Source organism: Tasmannia lanceolata, unplaced genomic scaffold (genome assembly GCF_043159265.1).
Source record: "Tasmannia lanceolata isolate RefF3 unplaced genomic scaffold, GAP_Taslan_0.1 ptg000008l, whole genome shotgun sequence".
Lineage (NCBI taxonomy): Eukaryota > Viridiplantae > Streptophyta > Magnoliopsida > Canellales > Winteraceae > Tasmannia > Tasmannia lanceolata.
In genome coordinates this window covers 32434258-32460839 of record NW_027518685.1, presented here as the reverse complement: position 1 = coordinate 32460839, position 26582 = coordinate 32434258, and the positions used below count along the sequence as shown (strand labels likewise).

The 26582-nt window shown below is 37.4% G+C and overlaps 1 protein-coding gene across 1 annotated transcript; it reads left to right on the top strand.

Annotated features, from left to right (window-relative positions):
- Nucleotides 1-3595: 3595 nt before the first annotated feature.
- LOC143885221 (putative serine/threonine-protein kinase PBL16) lies at nt 3596-26319 on the top strand. Its single transcript, XM_077389289.1, has 6 exons — nt 3596-4075; nt 6237-6544; nt 6648-6783; nt 22922-23058; nt 25035-25158; nt 25452-26319. The coding sequence occupies exons 1-6, from the start codon at nt 4009-4011 to the stop codon at nt 25826-25828; spliced, it is 1149 nt and encodes a 382-aa protein (XP_077245404.1). The 5' UTR covers nt 3596-4008; the 3' UTR covers nt 25829-26319.
- The last annotated feature ends 263 nt before the right edge of the window (nt 26320-26582 follow it).

Sequence of the window (26582 nt, the reverse complement as noted above, 5' to 3'; positions counted from 1 at the left end):
GGCCTTAAGGTTCCAAAAGAAAAGTTAAACTATTGATTTTTGTATTTCTTTTATCTTACGCATGGAATCACAGTTAGGGATGGGACGAAGACCATGTGGGTCACCTCATGATGTTTTATAAGGTCAACTGTCTTAGACTTCACATGCACGTTTCTCTCTTTCCGACCCAAAGATTACCATACAAGTACACTAGAGAGGGCTGTCCCAAGTAAAAAAAAAGGGTGAATATATCATTTTCCTTTCCCCTCGCTGATATGTCTCCCTCATCGGTCAATCAAGGCTTTGTTCTCCAGCCTGGAGGTCAAAGGTTTAATCCCAGATTACCTGCCCAAAAGAAAAATAACATGTTTGTGTGCTTATGTTGAGTGATGTAGAAGTATGACTGTATGAGTTTTTATATGATGTTAGCACATACGTGCTGAGTATTTTTTTTAAAATATATTGTGGATCTCATCTTGTTGGAAGATCTAATCAATTCCCTTATAGGTCCCCTATATATATAGGTTGTGCCTGGAAAGTCATCTCTATAGGATGATCCTAACCCTCATCCTAACCCTCCGATCTATAGAGGGCCACCACATTGTAGAAACCTGTACAGATCAGAGGGCCATGATCATCCTATAGAGATAATTTTCAGGGTTTGTTCCCCACAAATGAATGGTTTGGATCTTCAAACAAGGTAGGCCCCACTATAGTTTTTTCAAAACACGGGTTACTGTTATTCTCAGTACCCTATTTTGATAATTGCACGAACTCGCCTTGTCTTTAATTATTAGCCTAGCTATCAAATATAATTACAATTCCCAATATGCTATCCGAAGCCGGTTAAAAAAGAAAAGACAAGGTGACTTAGTGTAGTTATCGAAATATGATGGTGCCAATATCAGTAGCCCTTATTGTTGAGAAAACCCGCCGAGCAATTCGATCCAATCGTGCACAAATTAAACGGAAAAGTAAAATAAAGTAATAAACAAGCCACAAGATGAACGCCAAGATTTTACGTGGTTCGGCCAAGCCTACTCCACGGGTGAGAAACACGATCTTCCACTATGAGAAAAACAATATACAATGATTACAATGGATTTAATCCAAACCCAAAAGCCCCAACCTTACTCTCTCTCTCAAACCAAGACCATACAAGAGAATAACCCAAGAGAATACCCGAGAAAAATCCCAAGAGAAACCCTGAAGAGAAAAAAAATCCTCTCTCTCTCTCTCTCTCTCTCTCTCTCTCTCTCTCTCTCTCTCTCTCGTTTGCAGCCAGACAAAGAGGCTCTCACACAACATAAGAGAGAAAACCCACTCTCTTATATATTTAGGTTTTCCCCAAACCTTAGAAACCCACCGTTTCTAACTTTGCCTCCCACAGTGCCGTGGGAAACAAAGTTGGAAATAAGGCAACTTTCCAACAATCTCCACCTTAGCTTATTTCCCAACCACCTGAAGATTTTCTGTTGATGCTGCCACCGGTCCGCTATCACCGCAAACCACCATTGGCCTTCTGAAGTACCAGCTACACACTTCTCGAATAATCCTAGTTCTGACTACTCCCGATTCAATCAACATGGCCAATGCACATGTGTAGCTGTCATCCTGTTGACTCACTTAGTCAACCTTGGAGAGGGATCTCGATCCATTATCCCCAACACAGGTTCTGTCATCCTCTCACCATCGTCTCCAACCTGGAAACCTGTCTCTGGACCAACTGCGAAAGTGACCCTACACGTGCACGCGCTACCACTCCGTTTCCAACTAAGGGTGTGAATTTTGGCTCGGGCTCGGAAGCTTGCTTGAGCTCGGCTAGGTAAAAGCTCGGCTCGAATCCTTAACGAGTCGAGCCGAGCCGAGTCCGAGCTAGGCCAGGCCCGGCTCGACTCGTTAAGGATTTAATATATTTAAATAAATATATATATATATATATTATATGATATTAATATATACACTAAAAGGGTTGTCCAGGGAGTGAAAGGGGGAGGCAAAATATGTCACTTCTTTTTTGGAACCCCATTTGTTACTTGGACCACCCCCCGTGGTGTAAAAAGAGTAGTCAAATTACACTAGATAGGGCTGTCTAGGGAAGATGAGGGGTGTGAATATATCAATGCCCTTAATATAACCCGAGCTCGGTAAGGCTCGCGAGCCGCTCGCAAGCCTAGCCGAGCTGAGCTCGAGCCTGGTTCGAGCCCGAGCAGAGCTCTTGAGTTTAACGAGATTTCCAACTAACCATCGAGATCTTAGGAACATTAGTCACTGTGTCCCCAATTAGACGATATAATCCACCACACTTCTCTGCTTTCATCAGAACCATACAACCGCGTGTGATTTTCATGGCTCCACCAGCAGCTGAAAACCTGCAACCATGGAGTCCAACCGGCCAAGAGATACTAGAATCTTCCGTATGTTTGAGATATACGCCACACCACTCCATCAAACATTTTGATCTTCACCGTTCCAACTCCCTTGACGTCACGAGTAAACCCGTCACCCATGAATACTATACCCGCCCTTGTCTCCTAGAACGAATCAAAATATTCCCTCCTCGAGCATACATGAACAAAGCACTCTGAATCTAGAATCCACTCATCATGAGGAGAAGTGTGATTACCTGAGGAGATTGTGAGAACGTCTCCGAACTCTTCACCCTACTCATCTGTTACCATCACCGTCGTATTCGTAGCACCATTGTCCACCTGGTCAGCTCGCTTTGGACAATCCCGCTTGATGTGGCCATATTCCCTGCAACAGTAACATTGCACGCCCTTTCTGCTGACCCTGGATCTTGACCTGCATTTTCCTAATCCCTATCAGACGACCTTCATCTTTGATTCCCACCATGAACAACCAACCCATGCTCTTCACTTACACTAAGAACATGTTTCTTCCAAATCTCATTCGATAAAAGCGACATCGCGACTTTCTCCAACTTTATTGTATCCTTACCATACAATCAAGTCACCACCAAGTTGTCATACGAATCGGGAAGCGAAGTAAGAAGCAATATGGCCTTGTTTTCTTTCTTCAATTTTTCATCAACTTTGTGGAGTTGATCCACAAACCCGTTGAACACCGTAATGTGTTCCAGAAGATCCCCGCCTTCCTGCATCTTCAGCCCATACAATTGCCGCTTCAGATACAATCGATTAGCCAAGCTTTTTGACATGTAAAGCTTTTCCAATTTCTCCCATAATTTAGGCGCATCTTCTTCTTCCATAAGTGAATTGGATGGGTTCCACGCAAAAGCAAATAGTCCCACATCAGATAAGTGAATTGGATGGGCATGGGTTATAAGGGAATGGGCTCCCTCCCTCTAACTGCTAGCTTTTAGGGGGTGCGTTCTACCTAGTTAGATTCCCTACACTTATAAAAACTAGAATAAGTAAAGGGTTGGCGCAGGATAAGGAGAAAAGGATAGAAAGAGATGGGTTGGTGTTAAAATGCGCCGCCACGCACTACCTCAGAAAGATTACGTAAAAGACATTTTTTGAATCAAACGAGAAGAGCACGCGAACATTCGTTTGACCAAAATCTGGGCCCAAGAAGCATTTTCCTTCATACCCAACAAGCCAACTTCCGCTCTCCACACGAACAACCCATCATTGTTTTCTAGAAATGGGAGAACCACCCACGAAAAACTCACTTTACAAATCCCACGATAACCCTCCAATATTTCTCAACCAGCTCAAAAAATATACACAACTTTGTTCTTCTTTTGAACCACCCACAAAAAACCCACCTCACAAATCCCACTATCAACCTCCAATATTTCTCAGCCAGCTCAAAAAATATACACAACTTTGTTCTTCTTTTGAACCACCCACAAAAAATCCACCTCACAAATCCCACAATCAACCTCCAAAATTTCTCAAACAGCTCAAAAAATATATACAACTTTGTTGTTCTTTTGAAGTTTTAATCTCTTTCAAAAGAATTGAATTTGGGTGTGTGGGATGATGATGGTTTTGTTTTGAGGGGAGTGTTTGTTTGGGTTTTTGTAGTGGTTTTGGTTTGATGGGGAATTGTTGTTGGATTAAGTGGAAACCTTCTGTTTATAGTGTATCTTCTAATCCAAAGCCAGGTATACTTTCTTTCCATTCAGTTTTGCTTGTTTGTATTGGTTTTTTGATAAGTGGATTGTGGTTTTTTCGGGATTTGGGACCCGGGTTTGTGTTTGATACTATCAGATTGAAAAAAGGTCGAAGTAATTAGACCCAAGGCTTTAAATTTCAGTATTGATATGAAATTTCTGCTGAAATCTTGTAAAATCATGGAAACATTTCGGTACGTAATCACGGCCAAAACAGTTTTTCTTTTATTTTTTGTTGTTTTTTTTAATATCTTAAAGGAATCTAGTGATTCTTCTCTTTTATTGCAAGTGGAGCTGATTTTTATCATAGTTTCTGTCCATATATCTTTGTTTTTTTTATTTGAAAAGTTGCATACATTAATGAAATCTTGAAATTTGGGGTGAAATTCTGAAATTTCAGGTTAAATCTTGTATTTTTCGGAATCCAAGTTGATTTCGTTTCTGTAGCAGTCGAATCGAAATCTTTCGGGCCACCGAAATTTAAAACCATGATTGGATCTTGGTTGGATTTATTGTTCATGTTTTACTTGTCATATGATTTAATTTTTATTCACTATGTTTTTTTTTTTATAAGAATCAAGTTAAGAAGTTGGTTTTATGTTACTTTTTTCTGTCTTTTATTCTTTCATCGTAAAGTTTGCTTTTCCTGCTTAAGTTGGTTTATCGTAAATGGTTCTGCCTATTGTAGGATTTTTGAATTTGGGCATGTAATTTTATGTTTTTCAGATTTAGACCAGTTATAAAAGTTGGTTCTTTTGCTTCTGTTTTTCTGTTTTTTCTTGTTTTCATATGGTTTTCTATAATTGGGCTTTGGTTGTTTGGGATTCTGGAGGTGGGTTTGTGCTTTAATGCTTACGATATTGAAATAAAGTTAAAAAGAATTGGATTGTGGTTGCCAATTTTGTCTTTAAGTTTTCTGATCTGAATTGGTCTGTTGTTATATGATTCAGCTTGCTGTAAGGTTTAAATTCTAAGTTTGCATTTGTATGCTTATATCCATGAACAAGTTAACAGGTCGGATTCTTTTTCTTTTACTTTTGAGTTTTGAAGCCTGTTTTTCTTGTTTGGATTGATTTTCTGTAGATGGGTTCTGCTTATTGTTCAATCTAGATTGGGTTTTTAGTTTTTATGGGGTCTCAGCTTGAGATAAGTTAGGATGTTGTTTTTCTTTTCTTCACTTTGAAGATTGACTTCTGCCTTAAAATCAGATAGGATCTTGTGTCTGTCTGGTTTTCTATAAATGTCATTTTGTTTCTACAAGATCCGTGCGTTTGAATTTCTGTTTACATAGTATAACAATATAAAATCTGATAAAAAAGAAAAGGTAATAAATACTATTTTGGTTAGCTCTTTTCATTTCATTCTTTATTTTTCCTTTTCTTCCATTTTAAGTGTTATGGTTTTAATTGATCCTCTCTAGTGGCTTCTGATTGTTATGTTTTTTATGATTAAAAGTTTGAAACAGAAAAAAGAATTGCCTCTGTAGTTCACATTTCCTGTTTAATTGTTCTGTAAATAGGGTGGTTCTCATTGTAGGATTTGAGGTTGCAGATTGTCGGAGAATTGGATCGTTTTTTGTTGCTTTTTTTTTTACTTGTTTGGTTCTGTAAGTGGTGTTCTTATTGTGGGATTCTGGATGTGTCTTTGTATATTTATTCTTTATCATATTCAAATAATTTAAAAGGAATTAGATTTTGGACCCTTTTTGGTTTAAATTGTTCTTTTGTAAATGAATTCTGCTTCTTGCTGGAATTTGAACCTGGGTCTCAGTTTGTATGATTTTAGCATTTAGCTGTTTGACACATTAAAAAAAATAAAAAATTGGATTCGTTTCAGTCTTTGACTTTAATTTTTCTTTTTCTGAATTCTATTTATTGAAGGATTTTGAATTTTTATTTGTGTTTCTACTTATATCGCTTGGATTGAAATAAGCAAGACAATTGAATTCTTGCATTTCTACTCATAGTTTGTGTTCTCTAGTTTATTTATTTATTAGTTTTTTGAAAGTGACACACTTGTCCTTTTGTACTATCTTAGATTGAAACGAACTTAAGATGTTGAATTTAGGAGTTGTGCCATTAAAAAAAATGTTGAATTTAGGAGTTCACTCCTTTGACATTAGATTCTCTATGTATGTATGCACGTATATTAGATTCTCCGAAGTACCAGAGTCCATCACTGAAAGAAGGAAAGGATGGTACTAAATTGCCATCAACTCCCAAAGAAGTTGAGGATCTGCGTCGGGATGTTGCTGCGAATCCACTGATAGTGTTCACTTATAGTAAACTGGAGATAATCACTGGTAATTTCAGACGAGATAGTGTATTAGGTGGTGGAGGATTTGGAAGTGTTTACAAAGGTTTCATTTCCGAAGATTTAAGGGCGGGACTTGCGCCTCTTCAAGTAGCTGTTAAGGTCCACGATGGCGATAACAGTTATCAGGGCCACAGAGAATGGCTGGTATAGTTCAATTTTTATTTTTTTTCGGGTCTTGTCTCCTATATATGTATTTAATTTAAAGATACCTCCTTACCATTTCTATTGAATTTTGCTTGCTCTATAGGCTGAGGTCATATATCTGGGGCAACTTTCGCATCCAAATTTGGTGAAACTGATAGGATATTGCTGCGAAGATGAACACCGAGTATTGATTTATGAGTATATGGAACGTGGTAGTGTGGAAACCAATCTCTTCTCAAGTAATTCCTTGTGCTTAATACACTTTATTGCTTATTTTCTTTCAGCTTGGAAAACTGTGGTTATGCAAGCATTAGTTCCTGCTTACTATAGCTAGACCTTTTGTTGGCATTTGAAAAGCTAGCCTGTTTGATTCTAAGAAATCATCGATGTCCAAGTGCATTTTTATTGAAATTACGTCACATGGGTAGTACATCAATTACAAATAATGATGTAATCTTGTCTGCTTTATCTATATCCTCCATTACAACTTATGCGAATTAATGTTATCTGATGCATGTCTAGGTAGTTGTGTTAAGAAGTTTCAATTATGAAGAGGATCAGATGACTAGCTAAAGGAGTTGTTAAACCGAAATTGGAGTCTATACTGTGCAAGCTGGGCATGATTAATGTCTATGCTCATCTTGAGGGGGAGTGGGTTTTATTTTTATGACATAGGGTAATTTTAGGGCGGGACTATTCCCTACAGATGCGCGCAATCACCCCTAAACTACTCGCATTGGGTAAGCCCGGGGGGATTCAAACTTGTGTCAATGGGGAGCATACCCATGACTTTAAGCCAAAGAGCCATACCCATACGGGTTTGAGGGGGAGTGTTGATATATGCCTTATTAGGGATATAGTGGTAATTTATTGTGTTTTCTCACTAATAGGGACAGTTGTCATTCTTGGATTTGTATATTACATGTATCAGAACGGGGGAATCGACCCGAACCAATTTTTGAGCTCCAACTTTCTTCTCTTATTTTCCTCTCTTCCTCAACCTTTATCACATATTTATTGAGGCAATAATCTCTACTAAGGCTATATATGGGCTTCAGCAAGCAGCTTGAGCTTCATTTTGATGGAATTTATCATGCTCTTGAGGAGGCTCGAGCATAAGAGGAGCAAGCCAAATAAATTTGTGTTTGTCAGACAATCCCACACAAAAATGGTGCTCATGTTGGTGTTTGTAGATAGTATGATAATTACTAGAAGTGTCGATAAAGAAAAACAGAGGATGGAAGATAGCTTAAAGCAAGATTTTGATATGACCTTGGAGAATTATGCTACTAGTTGACCAAGGAAGGAGCGAGCGATATTGACCCAAAGGAAATATATCATTGATCTTTTGCATAAGTTTAGATTGATCAACTGTAAAGTTTAGATTGATCAACTGTAAGTTTGTAAGTACCCTTGCAACGTTTAACAAAAACTGAGTTGACAAGAAGTATGGGTGAATGACCCTCTTATCAGTATTTTAGGATCCTTAGAGTACCTTAGCTTGACTAGACTTAAAATTACTTATGCTGTAAATCAAGTCTAACAACACTTGCACAAATTTAGAGAGACAAGTAACAAAGCGGATTATAACATATACTGGGGTGAAAATGGGTTATGGACTGTTTTATTAGAGATGTCAGAATAGAGATATTATAGACTTTGATGTCGATTGGGCAGGAAATCCAAATACTAGATGGTTCTTGATAGGTTTTTGTGTTGTAGTGATGTTCATACTGTCTTCTATGACAATTAAACTGCCGTCAAGATGTCACTGGAATCCTGTCTTCCGTGCTAGAGCTGAGCACATCAAGATTGAAGTCCATTCTATTCGAGAAAAAATAGAGAATGGTCAGGTAATATGTGTTCATATCTCTAGTAGGAATCAAGTTGTTTTCGAACTGGCAATGTATTAATAAAACAAAATTTGTAGTACAAAAGGCCAATATGGCAGAAAAATGGCTAAAACAACCAATGATTACAAAATTAGCATCTCATGTCAAACTAAAAGATATATAACTTGAACTCAAGAATATTCCATGGAATAATTTTATGGTTGTTAAACATGCTCTAAGTAACGAGACATGACTTTTTATGGTTGGAAACCCAGGACCTTTCTGGAATTGGAGGTTTATTGCGGGATGAAGGAGTAGTTGTATGGGCATTCAGTGGGCCGATTGGGGTTGCAGATGCTAACGAGGCGGAAGTTCGTGCTATTCTCCAAGGAATTAGATTGCTCCTCAATGCAGATCTAAACAAGATGGTAGTCGAAGGGGATTCTCTCAACGTTATCAAATGCTTAAGAGGATCACACGTGGCTCCCTGGAGATTTACTGCCTTTTTTGACGAGATCCAGGATAGATTGGGTTTGGCTTCAGTCTCCTTCCAACATGTAAGGTGGTCTGCCAATGGGGACGCGGACAGATTGGCAAGACAAGGAGTGTCAAGGGAGAGCTTAGAGCTTTTTGATTTTCTTCCTCCCTAGATGTTGATTTTCATTATTCTTTCTTTCTCTGATCCTATTCCTTTTCTCTCGTATTGCTGGGACTTTCTCTGTCTCATTTTCAGTAATGAAATCCTTTGACCATTAAAAAAAAAAAAAAAACTGAGACATGACTTCGTCTGCAATCAATACACGGGTTTTGATATAATTTGCACAGGTAAATTTTCTTAATGGGGTAATGTGTGTACAGTTAACCTATTCCTTCTAACGGAGGTGAGGATAAATCGGGTCTACTACATTTCTTGAGGTGTTCAATATGATCCTTTACTAGGTGTCCTCGACATGCCACCTGAAGATATTCTCAGTTCATTGACAAAACAATTGTGTCATGTATCAGAGAATACGTGGGCCAACCCACTTCATGAATAGATACTTGCACTTTCGCTTTGATTAAAGTGCATCACTTGAGCGGGCAACCCACTTAGCACATATAGAAGGCACACCTTCAGGTTCTTCATGCATGGATCATGCTGATGCACGACATAAAGCACGCTCCCTTAAACAAGACGGTGTATAAGCAGATGTGTTCCTCAAAAAATATATGAGAGAATTGTTTCTTATCAAACCGGAGGTGAGAGACCTATCAATGTAGTAAAATCCCCCCCCCCCCCCCCCCCCCCCCCCCCCCCCCCCCCCCCCCCCCGACCCCACACACACACACACACACACAAAGGGTGTGCCAATGTATTGCTTGGATTATTTAAATAAATGAAGTTTATGGAATCTTTGTATATATACAATACAAGGCTGAAATGGATTGTGCCAGCCATTTCCTCATGCAAAATCTAGTATTTTTCATCCGATTCTTTAAACTATATCAAAACTGCTCGAGAAGCCTAGCTGCTGATAAACTTGAGCAACATTAGTGTTGTAGTTGTGAAATGTAACATAGCCGCTCTATTCTTACCACACGATAATAGTAGCAGTGAAAATGATGCAGTCCAAAAATCTGGATGCTCTTTGTTGCACAGCAGCGGATGCAAGATGGATAAAATAAATGAAAAATGGGCCCTTCGAACACCGTCGTAGGGAATAGAATACTTCGATCACCGTTGAAAGGGATGCAATTTACTTCGATCCCGTCGAAGTCAAGTTTCTCAGAGCGAAACTAGAAAATACTCCTGCAGGTGATAATCCAAGCAACCAAAAGTTCTCAAAAGAACTCAAAAGCCTAAAGGCAAATTTTATTCCATCATCAAAGTCCATTACATAACATATGTTTATAAGAAAAGAAATCCTAAACGCTAACTTAATTCCCAAGCAACTAATCATAGCCATCCGTTTAAAATAACATAAATAGAACCTAAAATCTTGACTAAAACTTACCTAAAATAGTAATCCCGTAATAGACACTTACCAAATCCTAAAAGTGCCTATAACTTTCTCAAATCATGTCCAAATCGCGTGATCTTGGGCTCATTAGATAGGTGATCGAAAAAACTTTCTAATAATACTGAAATCATGCCAAACGGATGAGATTTGATGCCTAAAAAATAGGCTACAAATAAAATGACGAAAATACAAATTAAAAAATAAGAAACTTGTTCCACACCAACAAACTGAACTATTCTTGGTGATTTTTGTCCGCATTAGAAAACAAGGAGGTAAAGATGAAAGACCCTTGCTCTCTTGGAGGATAAAATAGTAATGAAAGACCCTTGCTCTGTTTGGGGATAAAAAAGCAAAAGGGAAATCGGAGAGAGAATTAGCTTTGTGAAGGCCTGGTGGAGCTTGGGTTTGTGGTGGTGGTGGTTGTGACGGTAGATGAGCAGAGGAATTTGTTGACAAGTTTTTTTTTTTTTTTTTTTAATAATAAAGAGGTGGGAGGGGATATGGAGCGAGCAGAGAGGAGAGATGAGATTGGATTGTGAGGGTTTATTACCATTAGGAAAGTTGAGGTGTTGTAGATATGGTTTTGGTAGCAATGGCTAGGTTTTCAATGCTTGAATGTAAGGACTCATGTAGTTTCTATATTATTTGCTGTTAGGGCGAGAATCAAGGTATTTTTTATTTCTTTGGGCGTGGGTCTTTACTTCTACTATTATTATTATTTTGTATTATTATATGGGGGCGCGGCATCTGAGCTCAAGCTCAGAAATTCTATCTGAGGTAGAGTTGTTATATAGGGCATCTCCCATGTTTTTTGACTCATCCAAGCCATTCATTCCATAGAAGCTGACATAGATAGGTTGTTCCTAATAAACCATCTCCATAAGATCCTCCTAACTGTTCGATCTATAGAGGCACAAAATGGACCATTTTGTAGACGTCCATTTTAAACCACCACAAATCAACGCTTACCATGATCCTATGAAGATGATTTCTTAGGTACACCTTATCTATGTTAGGTCCTATAGAATCAATATCTAATATAACCCAAACAACATAGGCAGCCACCCTATTTAAAAACTCTACCTCAGAAATTAGATCTGAGCTAGAGCTCAGAAACCATTTACTATTATTATATTGCTAATAACCAAGTAAATTTATTTGAGGGGCACATGATATACCAAAAATAGAGGAAGAGAAGAGGATATCAGAAAAGAGACGAACATGGGCCATGTCAGCCAAAGCCAAAGTGAGAGCACCCAAAAAAGGTTTATCTCTGAAAACTTATCAAGGAATAGAACAAGCAACAAGGTTTAGGAAGTCAGTAACCTTTAAAAGATGGTAAGGTTTTAAATTTCGGTTTCGGTTTCAATTTTGGTCACCTCAGAAATGGAAACTTTTCGGTTTCATTTGGAAATTTCGGTGGACACCTTGTAAAAGCACGAGAACGTATGAAAACATATGCAAGTGATAGAATTTCAAGATGAAACTTCAAAAATTACTAGAATAAACACAAACGCACACTTAGGAACCATCACATAAGCAAGGAAACCACCCATAATGGTTTAATAGAATCGAACACTTTGTGACATGTGCTGTCATGCATGTCTGAAAATTCAGCACGTACCACATTTCACTTGAAATTCATATAAATATTTATACATAATACATACACCACATTTCACATGCAATCAATATAAATATAAGGGATTTGCTAGGGACCATTGCAGGAGGCGTTTTGCTGACCAGCTCTTGCATGAGAGAGCAGCCACATAGGCTCACTTGTCCACAGATTTTGTTTTATTAATTTAATTCATCTGAGGTGGCTGCTCTCTAACGTCACAGCCGGTCCGCAAAATGCCTTCTGCAATGGTCCTCGGCGAATCCCTAACTATAATTATGTAAAACATACTGATATAATATACTACTAATGCACTTACGATTTTGGTTTTGGTACGTGTTTTGATTTCGGTATCGTTTCGCTGAGGATGGAAATGGAAACATTTCTGTCATTTCGTGTTAGTTTCGGTAGAAATTTAAAACTATAGGTACAGTAACCCCACTGTGAGTAGGATTATGAGGTTTTACTAGAATGCATTCATGTTTGATAAGGGAATAGGAACTTCAAATCCCTTATTATTGTCATTAGCATGCACTTGTGTGGACCCCGATCCTGAGGAGGCTCGGCGAGGAAACATGTCTCCCGTCAGTCCTTTTGGATCATCCACATGAAGGAGAGCTCTACCAAGGAACTCTCGAAGCAGATGCCACCTTCATAGCACAGCACGAGTGGCGATAAAAAAATGAGATACCTCTTGATCCGGAGCCAGGGCTCGAAACCAAGACGTACCTAAAATAACTCAGAGTCGCCATCCATGGATAGGCTATGGAACCCAAAAACAAAATCCTCTGTGCAATGGATAACCAGAAATATATATGGGTTCCGTGCCTGATTACGGATGAGGAAGGACCGAAGAGCATCTCAATCCGCCCAAGTGCAAGCACTTGGTCTCTTATGCCATTTATTATTAACTTTGAAGAGTTTTGGGCGAAAATCATGTGAAATGTAAACAAATATCTCCGAGAAAAACGTCTACCTAAACATGCATGACCCGGGGATAATAAGCACATACAAAATAAATAAAAGAAATGTCACCTAAGCATGGCTAAGTTATGAGTGTCATGCCTAATGAGTGTCTAAGTTCTGGTGGGCAAATACATGCATGCTACAGCTAAAGGTATAAGGTCTGTACAAGAAAGTAAAAAAACTCAACAAAACATACAACATGACTCGATATCACACATGACACAACACAATAAACCCTAGACTCTAAATGTTGTCGCCCGATTCTTCAGATGGTCTGATGTTCATCTGAAGCCGCCTACGTATCCCTGCCTCCACAAGAATCAAGGCAACGTAGTTCTTCGTGCCTATTCTAAGCTATGATGCTTAAGACATTTAGACCGCTAAACTAGACTCGACCTATAAATCCGGACCGATTTTTAAAGCTTCTTGAGCAATATTTAGGTTAAAGTGGATTGTAGATTTTATGACACCCTATATGTCCTAAGTAAAACAATGGGCAAACTAACGCATCCTAAATCTAGTCATCAGTCGGCGATGTGGATCGCCAACTGACCGGACGGAGACGTAACAAACTCCTAACTAGAACAGACTCTTAACTGTAACACAAACACACAACAATCAAAACACTCTATCTAGGATAAAAATCCTAACTCTAGAGGAAGATATTTTTTAAAACGGTTTTATCAAAATGTTTAAATGATTTTTCTTTTAAAGATTTACGAAGTTCTATTTACAAAGTTTGAAATATTTTTTACAAAAGTTTGAAATGTTTATTTTGAAAAGTTTGACTGGACTTGGGATAAAGATCCCAAGCTGCCTACGTACCTTGTGGAAGATGATCAAGCCGACGTAGTTCGGAAACAAACTTTCCTATTATGCTCCTAAAACTTCTAAACTTTTCCAACTTTCAATATTTTTGAGTTTCAATTTTTCAAATGTTTCAATGTTTTTGAATTTTGAATTTCTAATGTTTTTAATGTTTTCTGGTTTTCAAATATTTCAATGTTTTTTGAATTTTAAAATGTTTCAGATTTTTTTGAATTTTTAAATGTTCTAAACCCGTTAAAAAGGGAACAAACCAAACAGCACATTAGGGCCAAACCCTAGGGCTAAAAGGGAAACCCTAAACAAGTAAACTAGCGTCAAGTGAAATGATTCCAAAACGAGTAAACTAATATTCCAAAACAAGTAAACAAGTGTCCCAAGGTAAATGAAAATGGATAAGATCCTAGGCAACAAACAAACATCCCACTATGAAAGTTAAAATTCCAAATAGGTAAACTTTAACAAGACTGAGCTAGTCTCTAAAAGAGATAAGGGAACAATGTCTAAATGGGGGTCTTAATAAGACCAAACATGTCTAACAACTCCATAAGAGGGGGGACAAATAAACCAAAACATGTCTAGCAACTCTACAAGAGGGGGTGCAAATAAATCGAAACATAACTACTACAAGAAGAAGAGATAGACTTGGCAAGTCTACTAGACACAGAGGTGGGCTCCAAGTAACCTTATCATTGCCCTTGCAATGATAAATAAGAACACGGGTCTAAAAGACTTAGTTAGTCTTTAACTTAACTGGGGGGTTTAACCTGAGACTTTTATAGTCTCCTATGTGTGACTCACTAATGAGAGAAAGCTTTTCTCCTAAAATGGAAAACTCATGGAATTTGGAAGGTCTAGACATGATTTAGAAGTGATCCTAGAAGTTTAGATGTCTAGGTTGACATGTGGCACAGGTTCCATTCATATAGCATAAAAAAAAATTGAAAGTATTCTACACAACATGCAATTTTCACAAATAAGGCTCTAAAATACAAAGAAAATCATGAAAATTGATCAATATATGATTTGTGACTTGCTAGCATGCTCATCATATCCCAATACAAGCATTAGAATCAATATAGGCTCAAAACAATCTGAAAAAAAAATGTGAAATTTCCACCCATGTAATTTTCACAAGAAAAGGTAAAAAATGCCAAACAATTCATGAAAATTATTCAATATATGTTTACAACTTGCTACCAAGCTCAAAACATCCAAAACAATCATTGAAATTGAATAGAGCTCATGTTGTCCATGATTTTCAAGAAATTGCATAGTTGTCATATAATGTGAAAAATGCAACTTTGCATTGCATTTTAGACCCCTCAAACATCAAAACCATCAAAAACCCTACTAATCAAAATTGTAGATCTCAGCATGATTGACATTCTCTCAGTTGACCACTTCGTTTGGATCCGGCCAGAAGTGGTCAGCAAATGGCCGCTTCCGATCCATCGCCATTAAAAGACATTAGTATTTTAACTGAAAGTTCAGGCTCACTTTGACACTCAAAACATCGTTTCTAGAAAAATTTGCTCAAGGACAAAATTTTAGGAAATCATTCAAGGAACAACTTTTTCTTCTTCGGCTCTGGCCAGATCCGGCTAGAAGTGCCCCAAAAATAGCCGACAATCTGCTGTTACTGCAAACACTTTTTCCAGAAAACTGAAATTCTGAAATTGATTTTTGACTCATCAGACATTGTTTCTGAAAAAATGCACACATTGACAAAGTTTTAAGAAATCTCACAACGAACAACTTTGTCTTCTACGGCTTCGACCGAATTCGGCCAGAAGCGGCCCAGAAGTTACTTGACGCGATAAATTTCCAAAAACTTGGAAAATTAACACATTGAATGGCTGGAACTTAAAAAGAGCATAACTCTCTCATCGTTTTGGCCAAATTTGGGCCGCCATATGTTGAACTGACCGGCTCGACGAGATCTACATGATTGAGATGTTCGGTTTTGGAAGTTTTGAGCATTTGAGGTCGAAATAAGAAATTCAAAACTGGACAGCATGCTTGTAACACCTTTTTTTTTTTGCATAGATTCATGGATTTCATGATGTATTTTTGTATGAACTATCAACCCATGCGACATGAATCTTAACATTAAACATACAAATGGCATCCATACCAATACATCCTAAAGAAAGTATCATTACTGAAAGAGATTGAGTACAAATATCAGCCCCTGCTCATGTCTCATATGAATTCGAACTCATATGCAACCCAACACTGACACACACACGGACACACACACACACACACACGCTTTCACACACATATTCACGACACATATACATGCATACTCACAAACTCACATTCACACTTAGACACACACAGACACATTCTTACACATATATACATAGACACTCACACACATTCATACACACATTCACACATACACTGGTAATTTATCCTAGCCTACCCTGCCTTTATCACTAAGTCAACAGATTATGGTTATTATAACTCCCTCAATTGTATTGATACCAAAAGATAGAAATGATATCTCCGTAGCCTTATTCCCCAAAATTGTACCAACTCAACCTATATTTTATCACAACAGTTATGCGCTACCAATATAGTCCAAAAAGAATGTAGATTGGTGAACTGAGTATGTGCAATTTAAAGAACATGGCTGGGCTGATATTGGAAACCTGAAATGTGCATTAACAAGTAGAAACTAAAATAGCAATTCAAGCATGATAAACAACATACAAATGCCAACAATGATCCCAACAATGATCAGGTCTCATATCCATCTAAATGTTTAAACATTCTTGCTCTTTTTTTTAAAAATCCACATAAGACAATTCAGAAAACCAAAGACACAAGATCAGTTTATACTTATGTAAAACACACAGTAGCCATGAAAATCAATTGCGTGAATGGGAAAACACACAGTAGCGCCATTACCGAAATGCAGTGATATAGATATAAGCCCCCTTCCATGGAAATGATACCTCCACAATTATAGTCTTACAATCGCACTACCTCATCTTGTCTTTTACCAAATCAAAATATCAAGAAGACTAATCAAATATAGGCCAATAAAGGCATCAAAACTGAAATCAGCTTGTTTACTGAACATTACCAAATCGATTTGTAAAGAATCTCAAAGTCCTTGAGATCAAATTTACAAGCATAGGGCATTGCTCAATCAACTTGCGACCACAAAGTATGAGGGAGCCAAAATCAATTTATAAATCTGTAGCGCTAACGAATCAAATTGCCAACACTAATTTCTCAATTATCTTATGATCATAGGCCATCAAGACTGCATTCATGACTAAAATAGAAATCAAGTAAAGATCAAACAACATCCACAAAATGCAGATCAATGTAAAAATTCAACACACAGAACGCACAAAGAAGAATCACTAGGAATGAATTGAATTAAACTTACCTTATATCAACACCTCTTGAAACGATTATGCCATGGAAAAGAGCTCGAAAATGACAATTGAATCCTTCTTTCCGCAGCTCTCGAAACCCTTCTCTCATATCGATGAAAGGGGGGTTGGGTCTTGAAAACGGTGGTGGAGGAGATACACATAGATGGTGGTTAGATTTGATTGGAGGTCGGAGAAGGTGGAATTCAATAAGGGTTTCGAGATGGGTTTGATAGTGGGTTTACAGATAAGGGTAAGATGGAGAGTATACACTCACCTTTAATTAAAACACTAATTTCTTTGGCTTTTAGCCAACATCTTAACCATGATTAGCCATATGTGTGCCGTGTTATATATATATATATATATATATATATATTATATATATATATATATATTATATGCACATATTTAGGGGGAGCATGGTATGCTAGGTTGATACCTTCAACCTTAGCAAATTATGCATTAGTGGCCCAAGGGTGGTTTGAAAATCATTCACCTTTAAATCCCTTGGTGTCTCTGTAGTTGAACAGCCCTTTGGTTCATACACTGTATGAGTCACCTCAAAGGGAGAGCTATACATGCTCAATGTCTGTCCATCCATCTTATCATATGATGTTTGATGTGCATCACATATGATAAGTACACTCATGTGGAGCCACATTGCTCCATATTTGTTGTTGTTGGGTCTTGTGCTATTCTGTAAATTTGAGATCATCTCTCATCTTTTGACAAGATCCCTTTGCCTGTGCCTCATTGCCATATCTTCTCAGGCCTTATACTTATCTTGGATAGTCTTATATGTTTCTATCTCTACCAATGATAAGTATCTTGTTCTAGAGTTTGAAAAATCTCTAGAACCCTTCTTCATTGGACAATGCTTGAGATCATCTCATTGTCTATGAAGTAATCTCTTATCATGTATTTTTGAATGAAAATATATTATCATGAGAAGGTCCAATGGCTCTGCTTTTTACATTCATATATAAGCCATTGTATATTGTCAGGCCTTACATTATAAGAATTATCAAAGGCCAATGACAATTTCTTGGAAGAAGGATGATTTAAAAATATTTTTGAGTTTGTCTTGTCCCATCATCTCTTCCAAGATTCTAGCTTCGGAGGACTCCACTCAAATCATGTATTTCGTTACTTGTTTGTGGTACTTGTCTCCTTCCATTATGCCAGATGTAATAAGATGTACTCAATTTTCCTCTGTTCATTTCTACATTCTTCCACTGTGAAGGATGAACGGAGACCAAGGAAATTGAAGATTCAGGTCTTAAGGCTGGCATGTGCACTTCATGCTCATCCTCTCAAGGATGACCTTTTGATGAAGGAGAAGAGTTAAAACAAGTATCCAATCTCTCAATCCGGGAAGAGTTAAAACAAGTATCCAATCTCTCAATCCGGGAAGAGTTTTTAGAGATGCTGCCCTTACATGGAAGAAAGGGTCAAGCATTGATCTAAGCTCTTCTAAACATTTGAAGAAGAGTTCCGGAAACAAGAATGTACAATTCAGTTGTACTTTTTTCGAGAGATTTTCAAATACCACTTTTATCATTTCAAAAGATATTAATTGAAATGTGGTATCAATCTTCCATGCAAGGTATATGCTTAACATTCATTATACTTATTTTTCTTTAAGCATATCCTTTGCAGCTTCATGGGTCATAGGAGTGTTTTACAGTAATTCACCTTATCTATGCTCATCCTCAAACATAGATGTGCCTTATATTGTCATTCCACATGTCTATGTTTGATTGCTCTTGTCATGTATGTTTTCACTTTAAACATCTCATACACATGATAAATTCTTCGAGAGAGTAATCATGGTATTATACCTTGAGCATTAATTGTTAAATCTCTTCCATTTTTGGTTCATGTATATGGAACTTCATCTTGTTCTATCATATGTATACACGACCTCTCCTTGCCATGGATGAGTCTTGGACTTAAATTTTCTATTCTTATATCCATGCGCATTTTTGTATCAGACTATTTTTCTTCACTTCTATATCTTTTGTCTGATATTCCTCCATTCCTATTCTAAAAATGCAAAATTCTTTTGAATGGATCAATAATAAATGGTTAAAGGTGTTAGCCCAAATCAATTGTCCTTTGTGCCTTACACTACTAAATTCAATATTCTTGCACATAGTCAGGGGGAGCTCTTGCATTCTAGGGATAAGCGACTTGCAAACTTGAAAGTTATATTATAGTTCAGAGTATATTCATACTCTGGAAGAGACTTGTTTGTATTTTGTCAATACAACCTTAATATGAATGTAGTCCAAGAGCCAAATAAATCACCTTCTTAACCATAGTTCATTGTCATGCCCTATTACATAGATTTCACCCAGGGCCAATGACAAATAAAAAGGGGGAGAGCAAAATGTTTCTTATTCATGTTTATATAGACCATTGTGATGTGCTCACATGGTTTATTGCCCCCATGTGCTAAAATTGAAAATCTTTTGATAAAAAATAATAATATAAAAAAAAAACTGCTTATCATGCTCTTTACTTTGTTTTCTATTTTGATAAGCATCATATGAGCTTCATTGACACATCATATACACTATGAATAACTCTTATGAGTTATTCTTTATCTTGATACCCCACTTGCACTTTCACTTGCATATCCGTACCTCTTTGCAGTTGCCAAAAGGGGGAGATTTTTGGGAATTGATTAGGTAGTTCATATTTTGTATGCACCACATGCTTTACATTCATTTATTACTCATGTGCATATAGTGAGGGGGAGCATTTGCTTAATTGTTCATTGTATTTAATGCTTATTCATCTATTTGTTTAATATCTCTTGCCTCCCTAATCAATTTGTTTACCATCATAAAAAAGGGGGAGAATGTAAGCCTAAGGGTTCCCATGGGTTAATCATTCACCTTACCTTCTTGTTTTGATGCTAGCAAACTAAATTGATTAGCATTTATGGACTGATGTGTTACTTTGAGGTGTTGTGTTGTATACAGGAATTTCATGTCATAATCGCCATTACCCAACTCTTCACAACACATGGCTTGTGGCTCAAGAGACAAAAGAACAAAGAGCTTGCACTTACATTGGAGTCATCACCATTTGGAGATGATCAAGTCAAGGAGCTCAACATGAAGATCTCACAAGTTCTCTAGCAAGTGTCAAGAAGGAAGCTTGGAGTTGAACATGCCATGGTGACACCTCATGTACCTTTCAACTTGCATTGAAGATTGGAGGACAAGTCACAAGAGCCAAACAAGGTCAAGAAGTTCACTCACAAGCCGAAGAAGTCCTAGAAAGTGCAAAGGAGCCACTCATGGTATTTATTTTTAGAATGTATTTGGAGTCCTCTTGATTTTATATTTAAATGCACTTTCAAAAGGTTTTCAAATAGTTTTCATACTAAACTTTTTACATCTTTGAAAACCATACACCCACCAAAAAATGTGTTTTGAAAACCTAGGACTTAAGCCCAAAGACATGGCCCAAAGCCCCTGATCTTTAAAGTTAAAAATGGAATTTTACACAGGGCCGGTCGATCGGCCTATGCCGGGCGACCGCGGGATGGTACCTGGAATTCCATTTAATCTCGAAATTCATCTGGCCGGTCGACCGGGACAGTCCGGGCGACCGCGGAATATGTTCTGTTTGAAACAGAACAATCCGTCATGGGTTTGGGCGGGCGATCGCCGTGGGTCGGTCAACCGGGATAGGTTTTTCAGGTTAAATTTTGAGCAAACAGGTTGACCTTGCCGGGCGACCGCCATGGGGCTAGTCGACCACGACGGTAAGAAATTTGAAAATATAAAAGGGCGACCGAGATGGCTCGGTCGACCGTGACGGTCGGGCAAACTAGCCGTTGGGGCGTTTTTTGTTTAACTTTTTCAAGCCAGTTATTTACAGTTTTAGCCCAAACAATCATATTTTCAAATACACTATATATACATCATTAAAACCTATCTCTACAAGCTTTTGAACATTTGAGAAAGATCAAATCCTATTTCTCTTTGAGCTTCAACATTTTATTTCAAAGGCAAAAACCTCTTTGATCTTTCATTTCTACATCTTATCAAGAGGCACTCCATAGGGCTTTACATTTGTATTTTCTTGGGGTGATTGTGAGCTATACAAAGTTGTAATCCGCCTATTAAGAGGCATGAGAGTTTTTATTTTCTTTGTTCTTCATGTGAGGGTCTTCTCTTCGGCCCGTTAAGAATTGTGAAGACGAGGGTCTCCTCTTCGGCCCGTTAAGAAAGGTGAAGACGTGAGGGTTTCCGATTCGGCCCGTGAAGAAATGTGAATCATGTAAAAGGGAGTGTCCCTCGCAAGGCTTCGTGCGAAAAGGGTGTGTGCCCTTTTGGAGTTGGAGGAGTTGTGGTGTACGGCTTGGTGATTCGCCATTGAAGAATCCCAACTTTAGTGGAGCATCCAAGGAGGAACTTGGAAGAGTGGAGTAGGTCTTGTGATAGACCGAATCACTATAAAAATCTTGTGTCGCTTGTGGTTGCTTCCTCGTCTCCTTCTCTTGCACGTGTGGTGATTGGTAAACTCTAACCCTAACTTGTATTTGTGCTTTTAATTGAACAAGGGTTAGTAAATGCACTTGAATTAAATGTATAAACCCTAATTGCATTTATATATCTATTCGAACAAGGGTTAGCAAATGTGCAAGATTAGAATGTCTAAACCCTAGCTTTCATTAATATTCTTATTTGAACAAGGGTTAGATTAAGTGGTGCTTAATTAGTGGATTAAGAGTTAATCTCCCACCTAATTAAGCCTAAAATTTCTAATTGACCAATTCACCTCCTCTCTTGGATTGTCACACCTGTATTTCAGATTCTATTTGCTATTGCATGTGGGAAAGATTGGATTTTGATTGTGTTTTTTTTTTTATCATTTTTTCAATTTATTAGGTTGCACCAAAATTATCCTAATAATTTTGCTAATTGATCCGTGTCTCTTACAGAGAGGTTTTGATGGATGCTTTTAAACAAATGCAGATTTTGGTAAATCGGCTATTATTAAGTAGGTCTTGGTAAATAGTTTAAGAAGTGGCTTTTGGTAATTTTCCCCTGCTTCCCATGACTTTAGCCACATTTGAAGTGCTATGTCTTGGACTGAAAGAAAAAGTTACAAATAAAATCAACTGAATCTCTATGTTTTGTTGGCTTCTCTTGTTATTTTATTTAGTTACAGTTCCATATGTTTTCAGGAGAATGATTAGCTGCAGACTTTGCAATCTTCCGTGATGTTTTTTTTAATCTTAACCGTTCTTAACTATACTGCAATAAGTTAATTGTTTTCTCATGATTATGGTCTATGTTTCACACGTACAAGACTGTTGGAATCTGACATGGGTATGGAGTGTCAAACTCAGAAAATCCCAAAATATTAGGATTCATAAAGCATTGTTTTTCCCATGATCTTACTTTAACAAATAGGTTTTCTCTACTTCTCAATGACCTCTCCTGATAATAATTGCCCACTTCTTGTTTCAGAGGTGACATGTCATTTTTTTAGGTACAAGGACAGTTGCTGAGAAACTAGACCATATAGAAACTGTGCTTGTATCAATTCCAAATATGAATTTAGTTTCATGCGTGTGTTTATTTGCATCCTCTCCGGTTATGCCTATTCAAACATTGTTAAATGGAGGCCATTGGGATAATTTGTAGGTTCCATAATTTCTCATGGTAGTATGTCCTATTCTTGTTGTCTGATGATTTTCTTGGTTGTCTCAGGAATTTTGCTTCCTCTCCCTTGGTCTATCAGAATGAAGATTGCATTTGGAGCTGCAAAAGGGCTTGCTTTTCTTCATGAAGCTGAAAAACCAATAATCTATCGTGATTTCAAGACATCCAACATTTTGCTGGACCTGGTTAGTTTTTAAAAACCACTGAATACTCATAAGAATTAACAATTTATCTAGACCTGGTCATTGGATAAGAGGGTGATTGCCAACAATATTTTCTTAAACGAGCAAGATAATATATAAATGCAATGCTTCAATGCTTATTATTAAAGAGGGAATGATATTTCCACCCCTTTTCATCATTTCCATCCCCTATTGCTTGTCTTTTCCTTAAATGACAGTATTTTGACCTCCTTTTGTTTGTTTTTTCCTGTAAATAAGCTATTATTTCAGAGGAAGAAAAACAAAAGGGGTGGAAATGAAAGTTGATTTAATTCCACTTTTTGGGGTGCATAATCTTAATTTTTAGTCCCATAATCTATTCAATATCCATGGTTGATCAAAAAATAAACAAAAAAGGATTGAAATGCCTACCAATTAGAGAAGATCAAGTGTTTTTCATCATGTCAATCTACTCCTTGCTTATTGAGGTGTCCTCGAGGGGATGCTCAACAAAATTTAGAGTATGATGGCTCTTGCAAGGTTTGTGTGGGAGGCTCTATATCAACTATATAGAGATCTGATTCCCAAAGTACCAAGTAGCCAAGCATTGAGTGAGATCTTCTAGGGTTTCCTTAATCAGGGGTGTCAGTGGCATATAAATAAGACTTGATTTAATTCTTACTAGGCAACACTTGGCCAAAAACATTGAACTTCTATCAAAGCACGTTAGTTGCTAATAAAAGATCTCCACAATTAGAATTATTCTTCATTTCCACAATTGCTACTTAAATCTCCATATTATGGAAATTACAAGTAAACCCTTCATACAATAATTACAATTTAACCCTTCCATCAACCAATATTTACATATGGACTGTTGTAGGGGCTAGAATACATATCTCCCTTAAGCCATAAAAATACACTATGGCCCATATTTAGTTTTTGAATTTCCCAAAAGCTTTCAAAAATCCTTTTAGAAAATATTTATATACAGTATATAAATTAAAACCTTGTTGATAATAAAACATTTTTATCAAAGCACTAATGACAGTTTTATCAAGACAAAAATACTAATGAGCCCCACGTTAAATATTCTCCCCTATTGGGGTGGTGGATTCCTTGCTAAGCATCCATAAACCTCATGAGTCCAATGTGCAACCCAAAGTACCCTTTTGTAGTCCCTTACTGGACATAACTGATTTTTAAACTCAAAGTTACACAGTGGCCCAACCGGAAAATAATTTTTTTTGGCCTACGGGTCAAAGGTCTCCTGCCAGTAGAATAACTCTATGACTGACATCCACGAGTCATTTTACTAGGTGGGATCCTGTTTAGTTTGCGTTGGGCCTCCATCCTAGTGACTGAGATAGGTCACCTTACAATGTAGAGGCTCAACATATGACAACTGTATTATAATAAAATATCCAGTCTCATTCTTAACCGTGAACCTTTTCAAGTCTACATGGAACAGGAAACTCTATCTCCCATTTTGGATATTTGAATCTTCAACAAATATACCTACCACCTTAAGGAACCCTAGTAATCATATCATATGTGATACTAAAATATATATACCAATAAATATGAGTAAATGCAATAAAACAAACTCATATTAATTATATGAAAGAGTATATGTCTAGATTAGAAATGGCTTCTGAGGGCACATTATGCTCACAGAGCATGCTGCAAAAGGGGATGGAAATATAAATTTAAGTAACAATAGTTTTGCATATACTTCAAAGAATAAGGTGTAGCTGTAAAAAAATTTCATGCCATAGTTCTGTAAGGAATCAATAAATAACATTTTTCCTTGAAAATGATTGCTCGATAGTTTACCAAGATATTTTGAAGTTTTTAGTTCCATCAAGGCTTATGGGTTGTTGGTAGATAGATGGGAAATATCTTTAGTACATGTTGCCATATATTCATCTTCTTTCAAGATATTTGGCATTCCCATGCCTTACATTGACGATTTTTGTTGATATATGTACACTATTCAGGACTATAATGCGAAGCTTTCTGACTTTGGACTTGCGAAAGATGGACCAGTGGGTGATGAATCTCACGTCTCCACTCGCATTATGGGCACGTATGGGTATGCAGCCCCAGAATATATTATGACAGGTAACATTATTTTCCAGAATCCTACCAAATAGTTGTATCATTTCTTTCCATTTGATTCTTTTCTCGTAAAACAATGTGATTTTATTCTTCTAAACATTTTTAAAATTAATCTAATTATTAAGCAGTAACTTGAAAACTTGATTGCTAGGAGTGATGTTTAATTTCTCCAAAGTTTCCCCTTAGTATTTCTGAATTAATTTCTAAGGGGAAACTTTATTATGAAAGGCATTTCTGATATCTTTGGAAAAAAAAAAAACAGTATGTGACTCAAGAAACACCATTTTTCTATACAGGCCATTTGACTGCTAGGAGTGATGTTTACAGCTTTGGTGTCGTACTTCTAGAACTGCTCACAGGCAGAAAATCTTTAGACAAATCTCGTCCAGCTCGAGAGCAAAACCTCGCTGATTGGGCCCTCCCTTTCCTTAGTGAGAAGAAAAAATTGCTCAACATCGTAGACCCGAGATTGGAAGGTGAGTACCCGGTCAAAGGTGTGCATAAAGCTGGCATGTTAGCTTACCATTGCTTGAATCACAACCCAAAGGCAAGGCCACTAATGAGAGACATCGTAGACTCGTTGGAGCCTCTTCAGATTGCTGTGGAAATCCCAAGTGGAGCTCCAAATTCTACCATGGGCACCGCAATTCCAGTTCTAGAAGCTCAATTATAAAGGCTGCTGATATTGTCACTACCATGTTTTGATAATAGCACAAATTTTGCATGTCTTTTCTTTTGGATGGGCTTCTGAGAGCTTTTTTGGGAACTGCAACTACCTTTGACATCTGTTTAAATAACAAAAGACAAGCAGAGTTTGTGCAAGTATTAAAACATGGTAGTGCCAATATCAGAAGGCAGTAGCCTTTATAAAGCTTGTTCTAGCTGTAATGGAGAAACTACTGGGAAAGGTCTGATTCTACCCCTGATTGTTGTTTCTCATCGGGCCAAGTAGGTGTAACTGCTACATTACGGTTTGGAAGGTTAAAATGTCAGTTGCAGCTAATTGTGCCATATGGTTTGGTTGCTACCTTGTAAATGCATGATTAGTTCTTTTGTTACGATTTTTCCTCGCAAAAACAAAGAAAAACAGAAGGAAATGATTTTGAGAATCCTTAGTTGGATTTATCTTCCAATTCTTATTTTTTTATATGAGATGCAAAGACACCACCAGTGTTGAATTTTCACACAAGATCTTATAGATCATTGGTTGGCTTCGTTCTTGGATCGAGATATGTACACACACACACAAAATCTCTCACCAAAGATCAGGATGATATTGGGGTGGTTTGACCTTGTTGCGCTTGGCAACTGGTCAGAAGGGAATGGCGGATAGGAGAGGGAGGGAAGTGGTGTAAGCTCTTATGTGGGCAATCATTGATCCAAGATCGATAGTCTAGATTGAAGAATGAGATTAAGAGTGAAATTAC